General features: G+C 37.0%; 1 protein-coding gene across 8 annotated transcripts in view; it reads left to right on the top strand.

Moving 5' to 3' along the window:
• SH2D4B (SH2 domain containing 4B) overlaps positions 1-16,303 on the top strand; it is an 89,224-nt gene extending 72,921 nt beyond the window's left edge. For all 8 annotated transcript variants that reach the window (XM_085583327.1, XM_085583322.1, XM_085583326.1 and 5 more), the window contains 2 exons: positions 11,052-11,272; positions 13,864-16,303. In XM_085583327.1, coding sequence (XP_085439453.1) covers positions 11,052-11,272; positions 13,864-13,956 — 314 coding nt within the window. In that variant the 3' untranslated portion in view covers positions 13,957-16,303. The remainder of the gene's footprint in view (positions 1-11,051; positions 11,273-13,863) is intronic.
• Positions 16,304-20,403: the final 4,100 nt, after the last annotated feature.

Here is a 20,403-nt window from a genome sequence, read left to right as displayed (position 1 = left end):
TTTTCTGTGTGTTTGTGTGGGTGGGTTTTTGTTTTGTTTTGGTGGGTTTTTTTAATGCTTTATGGATATGATCTGATAAAGGTAGGGATACTCATAAAATGTAGTGTTATAGACACATCTGCTTTGTTTTTGTTTGCCTTTTTACAGTTTGTGTCATGTGGCAGCCATGATTTCAGAATATTCTTGTCCATTTTTCTGCTTTTCATTTGACTTGATGAAATTTGCCAGTAGCTTCCTATTTCCCAAGCAATTAATTCCTTTTCTGCATTTAGTAAATACAGTTACTCTCCTTCCTACCCATTTACAGCTATGGCAATAGTGGCACAGGGAACTGCACTAGGACTTAATGTTGCTGTCTTGTTAATTTGGATAGAAAATCAGAGCATGTTACAATTCTAAGTAATTTATTGCTATTATTATTAGAATGTTTTTTGGCAGCTGATTATCTCAGTCCAGTCTGTGTGGACATAGGCCTGATTTTTTAATTCTTCTTTATTTTTTGTACTTAATTACATGATGGAAAAATGGGTATAATGGGTCAAAACCTGCCTGAGAATAAATGGTTGCACAGCACACAAGGTGAAGTCTAATCAGGCCCTAGCTGTTTTGCCAGAGTTTATGCTGATTTATTATATGATTTATTCAGGATAATATCAACCACAGTGTAAATATTATGAAATCCACTGGTGCTGAATTAAACCCTGTTTTCCTCTACAAGTGGTATACTCATAATAGAACATGCAGATGGTGGGGTAATGTCCTGCTTTTGGCTGGGATGGAGTTCATTTTTTCTTAGCTCACAGCAGCCTTTTTAAATGAATGCTCATTATTTACTGTCTCTTTTATATATTTGTAAATGTGGCCATGTTTTAGAACAGGTTACACAAAGGAGCCAGTCTGCATTGCAAACTTAAATGTTTGTGTGCCTAAGCAGCCAAGTATTCACAATTCACAAGTATCCAAACTAACTTATGCACCAATACTGAAAGACTGTTAATGACAAAATATATATTTGCTGTTAGTATATAGTATTTTTCTTATGTCAAAGTTATTTGAAGGGAAAAAGAAGCATCTTACTAAGAAACTTCAATATATTAAATGTGTAGTGCAGAAGCAGAACCTGGTGCTAACATAAGTAAATATATCTGTATATCTATTAACATTTTAATTTTTTAAAAAGTGATTATGGATTTACATGTCCTGTAAAGTAATTTCAGTCAGTAATGCTTATTTCAGAGATAGGAAAATATGTAGCTGTTTTAAAAGGCTGCACAGTTGAAGTTTTGTGCTTGAATTGTCTTTCTTGTTGAGATTAAACACCTATAGATTTGCAAGTACAAGTATTTCTTCTGACACTGTTTTTAAAAGAAAATCCTGGTGGTTAAGTGTGCCTGTAGGCTTGAGAGAAGGAGGGTGCTACAAGTAAATAAAAATCTAAGGAGGTGTGTTTTTTTCCAAAACAATCCCCGAGACTGACAGTAGTTTTAACACTTGCAGTTTTCCACCCTTGTCTTCCACTTGCAGGCAGTGGGAAATGGTAACATTTCCATGCACTGAGTGAGCAGTGGGTCGAGTTCCAAATGCAGCTTGCACAGCAAGTCAGGGAACTGGCACTCGCTTCTCATTGTGATGCCTTCAGTGGGTGAAGTGTTCAGCCACTGCTGATTTTGAATTGCAAATCATTTCTGCTTTTATATATTTCTTCAAATTATTTTTTACAGGAGCCTTTGATTCCAGAAAGAATTACCCCCAGCTTCACAAACTTTCCTCAGTCTCTGTGTGTTCAGAACTGTGCCCCCATGCTGCCTGCATCAGCCAGTGCTGGGCTCTGAGCTCTGCAGGAAGGTCATCCCAGCCAAGGGCACTTAGCAGCAGCGCTGCTCCATGCACTGTTCTTGCCTTTGGTCCATGTGCTCTCCCTGGAGTGTCAGCAGGCAGTGCTGCCTTGGAATGACTCGTAAAAAGCCAGGAAGATTCTACTAAGAGACTACTTTAATTCTTCTACTTTGCCTTTTTGCAGAAATCCAAAGTAAACAAGAATCCCACTGTGGGATTTCTTGTGTTTTGTGCAATTGGTTTGGTAAAAGCTCAGTCTTTCATGCTCATGTCTGTGTTTCCCTCAGAAGTATTTAGGAGAAACAAGAGCCTAATGATGGCTAGAGTTATGAAAACATAAATAGGTCCCAAGAGGCCTTTTCCTCTTCCTCTTCTTGCACATATCAGTTTTCTCATCTTTTTTCCTTGATTTAGATCTAATTTGCATACTAGAAGGTTTTTCTCTCTCATTTTCAAATTCTCAAGTAAACTTCGAGAATTTAGATGAGCAGTAACAAGGTGAGTAATGTAAACAAGTGAAATGCTTGCAAACGATGCCTACAAACTAGAATTTCCCATTTCTTGCTTGCAAGGCCAAGACTGAATGAATTCAAACATTTTGTCTGCCTGGAGAAAGGATGATGAATACTGCCCACTAACCTTTTAAAAAACCTGCCACACTCTTCAGTTTGCATACAAAACACAGTATCAGTGACTATTGTACCAAGACAGAGATGTTTCAGTTTGCTGAGCTAGGATCAGAGCATAAATTTGTTTCTTTGCTCTGTGTTTATTACTCCACAAGACAATTTCTAGCCCTGTCAGGTTTTAGTGAGATATTTGTCTTCTTTACTGATTAAGGAAATTTCCATGTTTCAGTAGATACAGCAAAGTCTTGATAGCCACTGCATGTGTCACATCATGGATCCATCACAGAAGTTTATTGATGGTCTGTATAGTTTGCTATAGCTTTTTTGTACATAATAGAAATAAAAACTCAATCTTATCTGTATTGTAAGGTGGTGAATGCATCCTACAGGAATAATATTTGTAACAAAATTTCCTACTTGGATTAGTGTACTGATATTTTCTCAAGTTTGAAGACATCCTCATGCATATATTTATTTTCCATGCTACTTGCAGGAAATATCAGGTATCTATAACAGAGTCAAAAATGTTTATATAGGACTGGAAGTATTTACTGATTTAAAACCCAACCAACAAGAGCAAAACCAATCCCCCAGCCTTCTGTTATTGATCTTCCATTGAGTTCACTAGAACATGGAGGATTCTGATTTTGAAATGCAACAGTGTTCCAACAGCGAAAACAGTTCAAAATGAAATATTCTTGACCCATAATTTCTGACAATTTACTGATCATACATAGTAAACTACTCACAGGGTTTTAGTTCAAGAAGCCACTGAAAAGGGAATGGTTAACTGTTCCATCTTTTAGCATAAACTTCTTTTTAGAAGCTATTCAGAAAAGAAGGGAAAACTTACAAAAATTAAAGGGTGGTAGCAGAGATTTAATGCAGGGACTTCAGGTCAGAAGAGCCTCTATCTAAAGCAAAAAAAAAAAGATAAAAGCTTAAAGGCATTTTATGCTGTATTTTTTCTTTTGATACATGAAAATAATGCAAAGGGAAGAGAGAGATTAAATTGCTTTCCTCTCAGTTAATTCATTCTATAGGCTGTTCTGGAATGAAGGAAGACAATAAACCAACACGAGACTTTGAGGAGATATTAACAGAAGAATTTAAGGCTCTATTATACAGTGGTATATTCAGACAAGTAATGCCAACACTTGTCTTTTATGTGCTGCACTGCTTGCTACTGAATAAGGTGTAAATGTTTTGACAGTGGGTATAAAGGATTTTTGCAATATTTGATCGTTGGATGTAGAATGAACTCTGAAGGAGACAATTAAGAGGTATATTTTCTGCAGAGTGCATAGGGAATTAACTGTGAGCTGCACTGGCAACAATGGATGTAACACACCTGATTTTCTGTAAACCTGAAGAAAAATACCCTTTATTACTGCATTATTCATTTAGATGGGATTTTTTAAAGATTCTCAGGGGAGTAATACATCCATTCCTTTCAGGATTTCAGTAGGTTTTTAATTTCTTTAGAGAATCTTATTCTTAGGGAATTAAGAAATCTTCTGAGGACTGAGTTTGCTTTATTCTGAGAGCTGTTGTACCTTGACAAAACAGAGAGCTGAATCCACATTTAGGAAAAAAAAAACAACAGACCAACAAATAAAAAAAAAACAGTATAAAAAAACCATTTAAAAACTCCACCCAAACAAAACCAGTGCTACATATTTTTACCTGTGATACTTTTCCTTGAACTTCTCCTGTATATAGAGACTCAAGATAGTCTTACACATCAAATAAGTCTTCAAGGAGAGTTCATTTAGGACATGATGGATTATCAAGGGGCCTCATCCTTGCCTAAAGGGATCTCTTGCCTTCAGAAATACATTATTCCTCTGGGCCTTGGTTTGCCATACATGTCTATGCATAGACCAGCTCATAGTTCCTATACTGAGCAAGGCACACTGGAGAGATTCAGATGGCTGAATCTCACTGAGGTGTTGCTTCCCAATTCTGCATATGCCTGAATTGTGCCAGGATGGTTACAAAGGAGAGAAATGGTGAAGAATGGCTGATAGGCTCCTGCTCACCTTTCCCCAGCACAGATTTATCTCCATCTGAGGTATGTTACTGCATGCTCAACTCCTGAAATTGTGCAGAAGATGTAGAGAGTGTGGAACAAATAAAACTTTCTCCAGAGGCTCCTTAAACAGTCTCACTTTGATTTTAGCTCAGAGAAGGCTGGCCCCATACTGGCACCTGAGTACTGACATAACTCATCTGTGAGTATATTTCAAATGTGTGTTTCACCTGTTGATTTCTACATACTCAGCTTTCTCTCCCAGTGCAGTTCCATGGAGGCAAGAAGGTTTTATTTACACATATTTTAGGTTTTGCTTTTTGTGACCTATTGTGTATATTTTCTTTATTATCAGTATCCATGAATATTACTAGTTACTAGGATCTAGATTCTCAACCTGCAGCACAGCATGAAATAGCTACATTCTTACTAACTGTAAATAGCAAAAGCATTACATAGGAATTCAGAAGCCCTTGGCTCTTCGGCCCTTGCCATGACACTTCAAGCCAGAGTTTGGAAAACAAACAAAACAACAAAAAACCACAATTCTCCCCCAAACCTCAGCAAACCTACCAGTCATTGTGCTGGTTTTTGGTTTGGGTTTTTATTGAATTTTTGTTTTATCATTTCTTGGTTTTTTTAGTAAGTGTGGCCATTTATTTCAATGTCTAAATGGAAACAGAACTCTTTGGAAGATCTAGTCCCATATGAGTTTGTTCTGCCTTAACAGCAGATGGTGAATAGCTTCAACAGCTTTGTTTCTATTACCAGAAGTCTTTGATTTACTCCCTTGCTTTGCTTTCTGGCCTTTATTGCTCCTATTCTGAAATAGCAGAGGCAGAGCTATTGTTACCTCTCAGCTATAGCTTTACTCACACAATACTATTGATCTCTTCTTGTGGCATTATTCAAAAAAGCATTGTGATTAAAAGAAAGGAGAGGGTGAAACCTCTGATCCTATTGCTGCAAATATTTGTGCATGTATTTAATTGTGCATGCTACTCCTGCTGGAATCACCAGAGAAGTGACAATGTAGGAGTACTATTTATATATATTTATTGTTACAGTCTGAATTATCTTTTTATATAGACATGACTGTTATATGTGGCAGTTTAGACCCTTTGTTATTTTTTGACTATTTCAGTGGCAGCATAAACCACCGTATGGTAACAATATTCTTTAAGTTCTGTGTGACATTGGCAGTCTCAAGGATGACATAAAGTATTCAGTCTAGACATCACCGTGCTGTAGATTAATTGTGTCCTTCCCAATGAACAACCAGAACTATATTCAGTCAGTTGCAGAGTCCATATATAGACTTGCACCTATGGGAGAGAATTGGAAAAGTCAGCCTGAGGAAACTTGCTTTGAGTGATGCTTTTCTTTGAGAGTATAAACCATAGCTGCTCTAGTTTTTCCACTGCAGGATAGTCATTATTTGGGAAGTCTGCTTTTTCATTACAGGGAAGCCTGCTTTTATGCTTTTGGTCTTTCTGAGTGGCTGAAGGAGCTGGGTTTTTCACCTTATCTCAGACCAGAGATGGTTGCTAGTGTCATTTGAGTGTTTGTTTCAAGCCTTTACTATCCAACCCTATTGTGACCTCAAAATGGTCAGATCTATTCAAAATTTTCATTCCCCAGCTTCACTTGGATCAATCCCTTCTGAATTTCTGTGTACTTGTCTGATTATTTCTTTCAAAACTGATTGCCTTTATTCAGATCTTGGCCTCAGTCAAGTTTGATCTTTACTTCCAACTGCATGATTTTTTAAAAATCGTAATGAAGTAAGGAGAAAAAACTGTGATGTATTTTTCTCTCACCAAACCACAACTTTTGATTCAAAATGCCCAAGACCATAAAATATGTTCTATTCAAAGTATTGTCAGGCTTCTATAGTGGTTTTCCCCCCTGAATTTACTTCAGCTTTTTTGTTTTTCTTTCATTATGAGGTGTATTCCAACTTTTGACTTTCAAATTAAGTCTTGAAAAGAAGTTGATTTGGAAATTTTTGGAAAATTTGCTGTTTTGCCATTGGGAACTATTTTACTCTAAATGCTATATTTAGAGTAGTATGTCTGCCAATCTCAGTTTTTCAGTTTAAAAAAATGTAAGGATTTGGCTGATGCTTGGCAAACTGCTCCTTCCCTCTTATGGCTATTTTATCACTATCTTTCAAAGTCCTGATTAGATCTGCCTGTATAATTGAACAAATATAGTCTTTCTATTCAGGAGTTATCTGCTAATTCCTCAGAATTCCTTGTCTGTGTCTATTTATTTATTAATTATTTGTTATTTATTATTTATTTGTTTTTGTGTATTTGTTTATTGTTGTAAATTTATGTATTTATTGTTTACACTTGCTCTCAGTGTCATGTGCTTTTATGACCTTTAGCATGTGAATTATTCATGTAATGATTGCCAGGCATATTTGTATTCATCTAGGCTTTGATCTAATCCTATTGAAAACAAAGGAGATGCTGGTATTGGCTTCTCTCTGTTTTGGATACTGATAAGTGACCTACATCACCCTGATTAGATGTCTTAAGTTGTACAAACAGGATGGTCTGTTTCTTCTGCGTTTATTATGTGTGAATATTCATAATTGCTCATCAAATCAATTTTGCACAAGATAGAAGGCTTTTCATAATGGTTGTGAAAGCACTTTGGCCATGAATTCTTTCATTACATTGCTCTCATTTATTCATGCCAATATTTGTAGCACCTTTTCTGAGTAAGACCTCATGCAATGGAGTGTTTGAGATCAAGCTAATGGAGAAAATATGAAAAGAGCATATATCAGCTGAGCAAATAGCTTCTATTGCAGAATGGTAAATGAAGGCATCTGGACTGTGTTTTTACCTGCTGTTCCTCTAACCTTAGCTGGCCTCTTGGCATATACAAATATACAATGTACAAATATATTATAATATACATGTATTATATATAATATTTATTACATATATATATGTGTGTGTGTATGTATGTGTACTAAAAAGATATTGACCATTAAAGGTTGAATTATCATTTTATATAGACATGACTATTACATGTGGTACTTCAGACCCTTGGTAGGTTACAACAAAGGACATGATGTAACTTTATGTGTATAATGGTGAAAAAATAATTCAAGACTTCTAGTACATAGTCTGCCTTGCTGGCAAAATTTATCAGCCTTGGATTCATGCTTGGTGTGGCATTCTTGTAACAAATATATATATACGTCATCTTGAGTTCCACTCAAGGATGTATGTAGGATAACCCTAAAAGTAGAGTGGGAAGCTGAGATGTCATTGCAGAATATTGCAGAATAGCACTTTCTGCTGCTGAGACTCCTGTAAACTTGGAAGGCAGCATTAGGCTTTCTTAGCTGGGCTCACTAAATTAATAATGAACTCACCACTTCTCACATGAGCTTAATACACCCTAAATATTAGGATGTTCTTTTTCTGTTTGAAAGATTGGTGGCAATAAACAGAACATAATTACAACAAAAATGTTAAGACTTGTCTATCATCACCTAAAAATTGTCCTGTATTTTAAAAATGAAGCTGTTAGTTAGGAACATGTCGGTTGATGATGAATGTTCTATGATTTGAAATAACTGTCTTAAAAAATCTTATTCTCTTGCTAAGAATCCAAGCTGTTAATATCTATAAGCATTGCAAAACTGGACTGTTTTTTTTTCCCTTTAAAAAAAAAAATTTAAGAGATTAGCAAGAATAAGAGTGAGGGGAAATTAGTTTTTAAAGTATCAGTGGTTTCTATTCAATATAATAGTTATCAATAATATTCTGACTAGCACAAACAAGAGCATCTGTGATTCTGTACCTCTTAATGGAACCTTTGGAAAACAGTTCTTAATACTAGTCAAAACAATTTTAAATGTAGGGGTTTCACAGATGCCTATCTTTCTACAGGCATCTCAGGAGTGAACAGTGCCACTCTTTTTCCAATTGTCTTGAGAACAGGATAATGTTTTTTAAAGGTTATTCATTGCTGTAATAACCACCCTCTGAAGAATTGAACCAGAGAAAAATTAAATAACTGGGAGGCAAGGAGAGAGAGAAGATGGTTTGAAGAGATGGTTTCTTGTGAGATTTTAGCAGAATCAGGAGAGTAAAAGGGGAGAGTGTGGCTCACTGATAATTTATTACACCATCTTTAGCAGAAAAGAGAATTAAAACAAAAAAAGAACTTGGCTGTGAATGATGTAGCATTTCTCACCTACTCAATGATATGAAGTGCCCAGAACAAAACTGGGAAAGAAGATGGCATTGTGTGTTTTAGCTGCACTGGTGGGAGTTGAGAGTAGGTGGACAGATTGTTTGCCATTAAACTTATCAATACTAAATGAATTTCATATTATATGCCTGATAGTGATTCAAACCCTAGAAATATCCTAATAGTGTTCACTTTATAATACAATCACTATATTTTACAACTCTCTTTGTTTTAGAAATCCTCTATATTAATTGAGGCTGAATTGTCTAGTCTACCTCATTCCTTGTCAGGGCTGCATAACAGTTCTGGCATTGTTTGGAGAAGAGGTAGTTATAACAACACCAGTTCCTATCTCAAAAGTTATCAGTGTTCCTTCAATCTAGAACTACAGTATAAATACTGATTTATAGTAATTAATGTAGTATTTGCTGGTGATGGCACTGTTTATCCTTTAATCCTGTCATTAAATATTCTGAGATTGGTAGTGTGGCTCATCTACATTTATTTCCAGCAGAGATTTGTCAAGGAAGTAGCCATCATAATCACTAATAAAACACTTCATGCATATTTAAATTAGGCCAGTTTGGAAGAAGACTGGGTTAACAGATACTGTGACTTCAGAATTATGTTTTGTGTAAATCTTGGGTACCTGGTATTGGGATGTGGTGGTGCAGCTTCCCATAATATGCTGTATCATATAGATTCATATTGGTACTGTCTTTTTATTTGAACAGAGTTCAAAAATTTTTAATAATTCATCTTAGAATATCTCCACTAAAAGTATTTTCAATTTTGAAAAGTGCATAAATTGACACTGTTGCTGAGCAGTTACCTGCTGTTTCTAAACTAATGCTTGTTTGCACTGCCTATTTTTCATGTCTGTTGCAAAGATGATGCAATATCCTTCATAAAAGAGAAATGTGTGTCATTCAGCAGACTATATTATGTGTATGTTTCTCCTTAGCACTGAGGGTATTCTCAAGGGCACCTCTGGCCCCTATTGAGATTGAACCCTTTGTCACTGCACAAAGTAAAACGGTAAAAGAAATTCATATTCTCAAAGTAGAAAAAAAAAAAAGAAAGAAGTAGATGTTTTTCTATCTTTCCTAATATCACACAGTGCTTGCTTTTAGTGCCCAGACCTCCTTAGTCTCTTCCTATGTCTCCCAGATGCATAATTTTCCTTAAAGACTTAATTAGAGCATTCAAAACTTTCAGGTAAACCCTTCTCTGTGCAAACTGATAATCCCTGAACTATGTTTATTATTACACTAAAACAGTGTGGCTTTTCAGTACTTGGACTCCATGGAACTCTCACTAGGACATGTATAGGATTCTATGATAACAAGTGGTTCCATTAAATATTACATGCATTGTTTGGAGAAAGTTATCCCCACAGAGAGTAGCTTTGGAACATGTACATACATTATTTACTGATGTATGTGCCATGTTCACATTCAGAATGGCCTAATTCAACATCTGCTCCTGATGAGACTGAGCATCTGGTGTTTCACAGATAATTGAGACATGATCTGACTGTCCTCTAGGCCAACCAGACAGACTAGAACCAGGCTCTCTGGGTGGATGGTAAGACCTGGTTCATGCCTGGTGCAATTCTGTTCACAACTTTACTGTGGGTTGGGATCAGAATAGGTTTTCATTGTTATAACTTCTATGCAAGCAGAAGTACTTCAGTGCTTCACAACTTCAGTGTTGTGCCCCAGGATCAAAAGGAACAAGAGAGATGAAGATTTTTCCAACACAAAAGAATACAATGGGAAAATTCTTGAAACTCTATTTCTGTAAAACCTTTTCCTCCAATTTTCCTGTATGCATCTATGCATGTGTATGTTTGTGGATGTACAAAAGCAGGGAAATTATTTTTCTCCTGGCACTTGCTTTACATTCTTTCTGTAGGACCTTTGAAGCAGTTATAAGACAAGAGTCTGCAGAACTGCAATACAATTGCAAATATCTGCATTGCAACTTCAAGCTGCAATGCTGAGCTGTGCTAGTTTGCTTAAACAATGGCTTGTCCAGAATTTGCTGGTTTGATAGGCCAGTTGCATTTATGCACTTCCTTTGAAAAAGAAGGATGGGAAAAAGCAAGTCTTAATCATCAAATTAAAAAGCATATCCCACCAGACTCCATCAAAATCCTTACAGCTATCCATCAGAAGCAAACAGCATAAACATTGTCTCCATCTCCTCCTAGAAAAATTCCAGTCTCCAGAAGCTACACCGATGTGATTTCACTTCTATTCAGTGTTTGCTGCATTTCATTGCCTCTGGCAGACCTGTTTCCTGCATAACCATGGGGTTTTTTCTGCCAGGCATTATCAGCCGTCAGGAAGCAGAGGAGCTGTTGATGAATAAATCTGAAGGCGCGTTCCTGGTGCGAGTCAGTGAGAAAATCTGGGGCTACGCCTTGTCCTATCGCCAGCAGAACGGCTTCAAGCACTTCCTGGTTGATGCTTCGGGGGAGTTCTACAGCTTCCTGGGGGTAGATCCAAACCGACACCCAACGCTCACAGATCTGATTGATTTTCACAAGGTAACGGTTGCTAGGTGGAGATCAATAGCTGAGTGGAATGGATTAATAATTTAATGAGGAGCCATGTAGTTTGAAACCACACTGGAAAATAGGAATGACCATAGTGGGAAAGAGTATTGTACACTAAGCCCAACTGTAACATTCATACTTCTGTTGCAGTGAATCAGAAGGCTTTTCCCCTTCTTTCAAATGCTCCTATATGTACTTGTGCCCCCTTATAAAGTGTGTACTCTCCTTGGCTACAAATGGCCTAATAAGGGCTGACAGATGTAACGCTTTCTGAGCCTTTTTGCTGTGGAAAATTGGATTGGAAATACCATAGAAAGGTCTTTCAATGAAATTTCAGCATTTTTCTACCTTTGATGTGAGGGCTGTAATGTGCAATAGCAAGAGAACGTGACCCTGCACTAAAGAAAGGAATATGGAGGGGCTCTCTTTTAGGGATGTATTAAGGGTCACTCCTTATTACCCAAAACAATCTTGCAAGAAGAATTTACTATTCGACTTTAGATGGGTTTGAATTACTTTACCTCTAGGTTCTGTTACTTGTTGCCAGACTGTAACTAAATAGTAGCACTGTTTCTGAAAGCATAAACTGTTTTCATCTTGCATCTCTCCCTATCTTCATCAGTTTTTATTCTGTTTTTTTCTTAGCCACACGTATAATTCCTTTCCACTCTTTCTTTTCTAGCTCCCCTTCCCATTTTATCATTTTCCCACTCTTGTCTCAGAGTAATTCTACAAATATTTTACTCCTTCTTTTCTTCAGAGCTTTTAATTTTTAAGTATTCATTCTCAGTTATTTTTCTTATAAGTTCCCTGTTTTTTAAATCTTGCTTTTATCTCACTTGTTTTGCAGCATCTGTTTAGTGTTGCCTTAGTGTTCCCTCAGAGATCATTAGAATATTAAATATCCACAAGCTGTATTTCCACATGGGGAGATGGTAGGTGTCACATTTGACTAAAATATATGTCCTCCCCTAATTTAAATAAGACCTTTCTCAGTGGCCATTCTGGAAGCTCAAATCCCTGACACCCTTCTTGTACAGAATACCCTGTTGGCCAATTTGGATTAACCAGCTGGGCTGTGTCCCCTCCTAGTTCTTCCTTAGTCCCAGCCTACTCTGCCAGCAGGGCCTGAGTAGGAGAAAGAGAAAGCCTTTGTGCTGTGCAAACACTGATCAGCAGTAGCCAAAACTGTAGTGTGTTATCAACACTGTTTTAGCCACAAGTTCGAAACACAATGTCACAACGGAGCAGCTGTGAAGTTCCATCCCAGCCAGCCAGCCCCAGTGCATCTGGAAAGAGTCTAACCAGGGTTTTGTCAGGGAAGGAAAAGCAGACATACAACCTCAAATGCAGATTATCAGGTGTTGAATGTGGAACCTCTGGCTAATGTAGTTTCCCCTCTGCTCATTTTCATGTTTTCATCACAGCTCACGTTAGGCAATCACTGTATTAGGAACACATCTATTTACAGACAGAAGTAGAACACTTGTCAGAAGCAGAATGGCTTTTAGTTCCTGACATTTAAAAAAAGGAAAAAAGCTTGCTTAGGTGTCCCATGATAAAAGCTAATAGCTACCCCTGTGGTAAACCTATCAGGCAAACCAGTTCAGCTTTAATGGCAACACACAATTCTATTTTTCCTGTCTAGCTTATGGCTGTATTAAAACTGGTACCTTTGGCAATTGCCTCAGGAGGCATTTTATCCTGTCACATGGTTTTCTTAGAGGCTTTTCTGCCTGCCCTCTCTGGTGAAGTACACTGTCAATTGTTCCAAAGCCTCCTGGTAACCCCAAGCAATCTGTATGTGACTGGTTGTGCTGTGGGCACATTTTCCCTTGCAGCTATTGCTATATGTTTTGGAAAAGGTGCTGCTTTCCTCATGACTATTTTTAGCAGGAGTATACTTCCCCACCCCAAAGGTTGTGTGGACTTTTTTTAAGGGCCTGAGGAAGGCTGACATAACTAATTTTTTACTTGCTTATACTGATTGACTTCATTTTGTTTCATTTTGATTAAAAAACTGAGAGGTCACTCAAGCAATTCAGCTGGCAGACACAAGGGGGTGGTAACCATTAATTGGAAGAACAAACCTTATATGGTGTGAGTGTGCATCTGTGCATAGGTGCTGTGAGAACAGACTGCCTTTATGTCTTTGACCTTGTTGTCATCAGTCAGAAAGCTGTTACTGTTGTATGTGAGCTCTCAACATTGAGCTCCTGCTCAGTCTGCCTGGGGGTAGCAGCATGGTAAGACTGGCATCTGTCTGTTCAATTAACCCATGAGAACACCCTCTATAAGTATCTGACTTCCTAAGTAGTGAAGCAACTTAGAAGTAGTACAAATCAGAGTTTCTTGTGTGCATTGATTTCACTGTTTGATAGTAGCACAAGTTGCTACCAGCATAAATAAGAGATAAACAAAGCATGAAGAAACCTATTAATTGATAAGATCCTTTTGCTGGCCTGTAATTATTTTGTCAAGTGTTTATTGCCAGTTACAGAGGAGTGATGGCCTTGATTGCTATTCTTAGAAGGTAGGTGTGGTTTAGATCTTTGATATTTTAATTTGTTTTATCATTCCAGGAAGAAATTATCACATCCTCAGGTGGGGAGCTACTCCTGGAGCCATGTGGACAGCAGAAGAATCCACCAGACTACAGTCCTTTATTTGAATGATCCAGGACCAACAGGAATCCATTCTGGATAGCTGTAGTAATAGATAGTTACAAAAGTAAACAGTGGAAGTAGTTAACCCACTTTCAAAGCCACTAGTCTTGTGGCCAAAAAGTATCCTCATTAGGAGGCCTAAAATATTTCTGGTTTGCATCTGGATTATCATCATCATTATTCATATTGCTAGCACTTGAAAGGTGATAAATTACCAGCAAATTGCAGAAGAGGACTACTTCAAAAAATTTTCAAGGGGTTGTAGCCAATTGCACAGAATGCTAAGTTCCTGTCCTAATTTTCTCATGTTTTATGCTGCAAGAAGCATGGGTAGGAGCCATTCACAGAGTACTGTATAAAGTATCAGTGTTGGTGAACAGATTCTGTGTTCCAAAGCAAGGTTTGACAGTTTCTGTTGACAATTTCATTACTCAGTGGTGCACTTTGATGACAAGAGAAGAATCAAACATCCCTGTGAAGTTTGTGATTGAGTATGTAATTAGGTGTAGCTTGAAAATTGCCATTATGCTTTTGAATTCAGGCCTACAAAGTTCCCCACAGCAGAGACAGAATGAAGTCCTACACATTTTATTTACATTTTCATGAAGCCCAAAAGCCTTGGAAGGAACTTGACTCCTGTACAGTAAGTGGTCAGTTTATTCTAAAGGAAACGGATTTGCTGCAATTCTATCACTAGCCTTGTCATGCTTTCCACTTTTAGATGTGCAAGAGACACAGTAGATATTGCTAGCTTTACTTTGCTATAAGACTGGGTATTTTTCTTTTCTGAGTTATGAGAGGGTGGGGCTAGTGTATTTATACATAGAAAAGGTACAGCTAATTACATTATCATAGTGCTATTTTATGTGTAAAACCAAGATGCACACAAAGTGTTCCTGCTCTATTTACTATAAATATTAACCCCATGAAAATAAACCAGAAGCCTAGATCTGTGGAGCTTAGTGCTTGGACTAGAAAAATGATAAAATCTCATCACAGTACACATAGGAAAGGCACAATGAGCACATTTCTATAAACTACTCCTTTGGGCAATCTCTGAGCCCTGTGGAGTTCTGTTCAAAATCCAGGTGTAGACCCCTCCTGAAACTCCTGTAAAATTTTTTCCCCTCAGTCATTTGACTCTTGACTCATTGTTACCTTCTGTACTCTGTCTGATCTAGATGGTAAAATCAACTAGGAAAAGAAACTTGTCTTATCCAAGCCAATAAAGCACATTAAACATTTCAGGTGCTACAACAGTAAATATTTTTGGTAGTAATAACAGTATTTTTTATAATTAATCTTATGGCTAGCTCATATGAAAGTACAGATTTTTGTACACAAGCTTTATTCTTAGTCAGGAACCTTTTCTTCTGTTCACATTGGGTTTTGTGTGATTTAATCCATCAATGTTTGTGGCCCATGAAAATAAAATTCTATTGAACTTCCCACAGAGGCAGCTGGGCAGTTTCTGTACTAGTCGCTTGGCACATTGGCTCAGGAGGTTTTAAATAGTTACTGTCAGTGCTTCAGAACAAAGCAAGTCAGGACAGAGCAAATAAGCAAAAAAGATCTGCTTTTTCTGAGAAACCAGCTCTACACTTTCTCCCTCTTTCAGAGGCATCTCAAGAACCACCTCAGCCTCAGGTTATTCGCAGCTGCACAGTTTTTTCATGAAACAGCTTGACCTCTACTTGAAGGAGAATGGAAAGAGACCTTTGAAATAATAAAAAATATAGGTATGCATAGACTTACCTCTGAACTCAGAAAACAGTAGGTGACTGTGCAGGATTAGACACCTAGGCATTTTTTCAGACCAGTCTTTTGCCTTTATGCATTGAAGAAAACCCCCCAAAAGCCGAGAACAATAATAAAAACCCCCATGAAATGCTACCTGTTCTCTGGAAAAAGTGCTAGGTGTGCTAGAAGACATGCAAATTCCAGTTTTTGGAAGATTACTCAACACAGTGCTGTGAATATACACAGAATATTGAAGAACTTGTTCCACATACAATTCTCATTGAGAAGCTGATAATAATACAGCTATGTATTACTAGTGACACAGTTCCCAGCAACTGTTTGTGTTTTGTTTAGCATTAAGGAGGCCTGGAAAAAATTGCTCTTTAGCTTATGTGTCCTCTTGCAATGTAATTAACATTATTTTTCACTTCAGAGCACATTTCCTAATTAAAATTTTCTAATTTTTTGCCTGAATTCCATCAATTTCTCACTGGAAGTTTTACTTAGCTTTAAAATAAAGCCCTTGTAAGTTCCCCTGCAAATGATATTACTTGGAATACTGCAATTTCTTCTGAGAGTTTTACTATCCTAATAAATGGCAGAATTCACAAGCAAAGGAATTACTTGTTTTTTCTCCCTTAAGCCCCACAGAAATAATGAAAAGTAGCCAGCCAATTCATAGAGCTACCAAGAAAGAAATCTAAACAATATATAACCAGAAGCAGCTGCAATTAAATATGGTGCACTTGGCTGAAGGTAAGTTTTGAAGGAAGCAAAAGGAGATCATAGCTAGCAGAAACTAAAAACAGAAGCTTTCCTTGGTAGAGATGTGCAGCTGTTGCCAATATACTTGAGTGAAATACAAGTGTGGAGATGTTTTCTAACTTAACAGGTGCTTCTTGTTGCCTAAGGGGGCAACAAGACAATAAAGGGACTATGAAAAGGTAGCCCAGTTAGTAGGAAGAATAAAAGATAAAGCAATGAGGAGTAAATATGGAAAATTAAGAAAATAAGAAAGGGCAAAATATGCTTATTCTGTTGTTTTGAAAGAATGTTGGATTTTTATTGGTCTGGGAGGAAGATCAGGCACTGCTACCTCTTTTTCTCTCCACAAGTCTGGAAGATTTCAGCTTTGAGCTAAATCTACCTTGGAGGTAGATGTGACACCCTTGAATCTGTAAGAGCTGGGCTGGTCTGTGCTGCAGCCTTGAATGCTTCCCTCTGTCTGCCTCTCCATGTAGTGCTGGCTGCAGCTGCTCATTGTGGGCTGAAAAAATGGTCATGGTGCTGCCAGGGGTAGCTTTAGCTCATTCCCCTGGAACCTTCCAGTCTTGCGTCCTGACCTGTTTTTCTAGTGGCAACTATTGGTGAGTCGTAAGAGGGGCATGTTATGGGATTTCCTTATAATATTCTCTGCCAATATTTCTTGCTGATGAGAGCACCAGGAGCTCACTGGGAGGTCTGCTATGGTAATTGTGTTTCATAAACAAAAATGCCACAGCAGCAAAGTAAACTTTTAAACTTCAAAAGGAATTAACTTTTCTCATATCTGTTTCACGCCAACAAAATATGGCACACAAGGTCCCAAGCTTGTTTGCAGGTATCTTTCAAAAAAGTATCTCTTGAGGATTTATTCTTGCTTCTTCATAGATCCACAGATCCATCTGTTCTTTTGAATTTTGTTTTAATCTGTTATTGTACACAGACATCTCCATTTTAATACTGCCCTCTTCTCTAAAAAAGAACAAAAAGGAAGCAAAGAAATTGACAGCAATCATTGGATGAGATTTCTAAGGCTACTGTAGATTCCAGCTTAAGTCTTGTAATTAATGGAATAATGATGCAGTATGAGTTTTTGTGTATGTGTTTTTGCATATTAGTTTTATAATAGATGTCATGGATTGTTCTTTTAATTACTAAATCCCTATTATTCGGAACAAATGCTAAGCTAAATAAAATAACACCTCCCTCAAGAAAGAGATACCTAAAAATTAATTTTAGGATGGAGATGCATTTTCAGACTGAGTAAAACTATTTCCAAAAACCAGATTCAGAAGGAGACTTTCTTCTAGATTTCAGTTACCTTAACTCAGGTGAAACAAACTTATTTCTTGGTTGAGGTGAGGCAGTATTAATACACTGACTACAATAAAAATGTAGTAAAATTCTTTAGTTTTATGTGAATTAGGAATCCACTTCTGCTCACCAGAAACCTGAATATTGAGCATTAAAGGAGTTACACCACATTTCACTGCAGTCTAAATTCTTCCATTTACCACAACACAAACCTGGTCTCAGGTTGACTGTGGTAGTTCACAGTGGGAGAAGCTTTTCTCTTTCTATGAATACATTTGTTTCCATATAATTTACAGGTCAGAGGTTATTTTTCAATGATTTTCAAGGACTGGCTTTCTTTTCTGTCTTATTGTGGCTTTGCTTTAAGATTCATTGTTGCCTTCCCAAGAGGATGGGGTAAGTGACCTCTGTGAAGTGTGTCCATGGCCAGGCTATCAATTGCAGAAGGTGGTGTTTGCACTTGACCAGATGCTTGCTTTATGTTTCCTGAGGTCAATCTCCTGGATACATACTGTCAGATGATAATGATGCATAATTGATTTTTATAGCTAATTTCTTGCCATGCAAGTGCTGTGTGAAAGCATCTCTTCAAATATTTGTTTACTGGTAGTGATTAATCCTGTAGCTTGTATATTTACATGATGGCCTGTAGCTAATGCAAATTTTCTACTAGGCTGAAGCCTTCAATGGGTTTAGTTTTTTCTCTCTTGGAATTTCTATAAGTATTTTTAAATTAAGGTAACATTTTATGGTATCTTTATTATAAAACAATAAGTGAATTTTCTTATGGAAGAGAACTTCAAAACAGAATGGAAATTTAGTTTGGTCCTATTTGTGTCCTCATGATGTATGTACAAAGAAAACACTTGGCATGTTAATGTCTCCTTTAAAGTTTAGCTGCTCTTTCTCCCCTGTTCTCAGTTTTAATGAGAACTGTGGGTGGGAGAAGATCATAAGCTCACAAGCCATTGAGAGAAAAGAGAGGAGGCAGGACTGGTTTATTCCATACAAATTTCCATATAACAGCAGGCATAGCTTGGGTTAAGTACTTCCTGAGATGCACTGGTTTTCTTGCTTAGCATTCAAAGTTGTGTGATCACTACTTTTCCCTCACACAACAGCAACAGGAAGAAATTCCTAGGGGGTGAGAAAAAAGCCCAGAAGCTGTTCAGTAACGATAATTACAGTGCCCCTGGAATGATACAGAAGGAGTGTGGCTCAGGAACACAGTAAAGACATATTTTGTGTATGGGTGTGTAGACTGGGAGTGATTACAAATTCTTGTTTGGTAGGAGTTAATTCTTTTACTTACATGATTGTTGTCATTTAATGGTTAATGCATGTGAAGATGTGGCCAAGTGTAATGCACCTTCTATTCCACAAGCTGGTAGAGCATGGGCTGCCTGAAAGGAAAATCAGATATAGTTGCCTTAGACAAAAGTTACTAAGTATTCTTACAGTTTATTTGGGGCAGAAAATTGTAAAATGTATAATTCATATCAGGATTTACAATGCTTACCACGTGAAGTATGATGAGTTTCAGTGTAATTTTTACAGCACTTAAAAACTCGGTGAAGAATAAAGGTATCCCTGGTTATTCTACTCTCCTGTAGGAAATGTCAGCATTGTAAACAAGAAAGTATCTTCCCATCCAGGAATTTAATCTTAACAATGGGCTACAGCAAGTCATTCTGAGAGCTGCACAGTGTACAGTGCACTGCAATTAGTAAGACAGCTGGCCTGATGCTCTTATGTCTGTTCATGATTCTCAGAGGCTTTTTGCTCATGATAGCCAGATGCTAATGTGAAATACATTTTTAGGAAGTCATTCAAATCCAATGTAATGAAGAAGTGTTAAGGTATATGTTTCATTATCATTTTTGCTGTTGACATTTTCTCTCAAGGAATCCCAGAAAAAAATAAAATTCTAACAGTTCTGGTCTGCCTTCTAGACAATATTTTGTTACCTATTATGTGCTGTACTCACATAATGCTACTTCATTTATTTTGAATTTCAGTAGTCTATATGCTATATTGGAATCTATCTAATATTTTTAATAAGAAAGTTGTAGAGACAGATGTAGGCAAGTAAACCATTCTGTGGGACAAAAAGTCACTGAATTCCAATTCTGAGCTCCCACAACATTTGCTGGAGTTCATGTGGCAATCCTTAGTTGATAAATATGAACATTTTTATCAGGGCTGCCTGTTGAAATCACATTTCACTTTCCCCAGAGCTGCTCTAAAATCTTACATTGGCACCATTTAATGGAGAAATGTTCTGTTTTCAAAATGCCAAGCATCATAAAATTGTGTCAATTCCTTAGAGTAAAAAATAAAAAATAATAAAATTATTTAAGGGCATTTTTAATTGCAGAAAATATGAAAAATGTGCTCAAATCTAACACAGAAAATGGTCATATTTTTATTAATCACTGAAAGAAAATGTGCTATATTATGCTCCAAATTCAATGCAGATATTCAATGTTTTTGACATTTCATTAGGTATCCATTCTCTCCCTTAATGCTAGTTTCCTTTTAAGGGAGAATGAAAATACCCAGGGAGCAGTTACTCAAAATGTCAAACCCATTAAATATCTGATTTGATTATTGAAATAAATTTGTGAAGGTTTAAATAAG

This window comes from Lonchura striata, chromosome 6 (genome assembly GCF_050655825.1).
Source record: "Lonchura striata isolate lonStrDom1 chromosome 6, ASM5065582v1, whole genome shotgun sequence".
Classification (NCBI taxonomy): domain Eukaryota; kingdom Metazoa; phylum Chordata; class Aves; order Passeriformes; family Estrildidae; genus Lonchura; species Lonchura striata.
The sequence above is the reverse complement of the archived record's forward strand: the minus strand, read 5'-3'. Positions and strand labels throughout refer to the sequence as shown.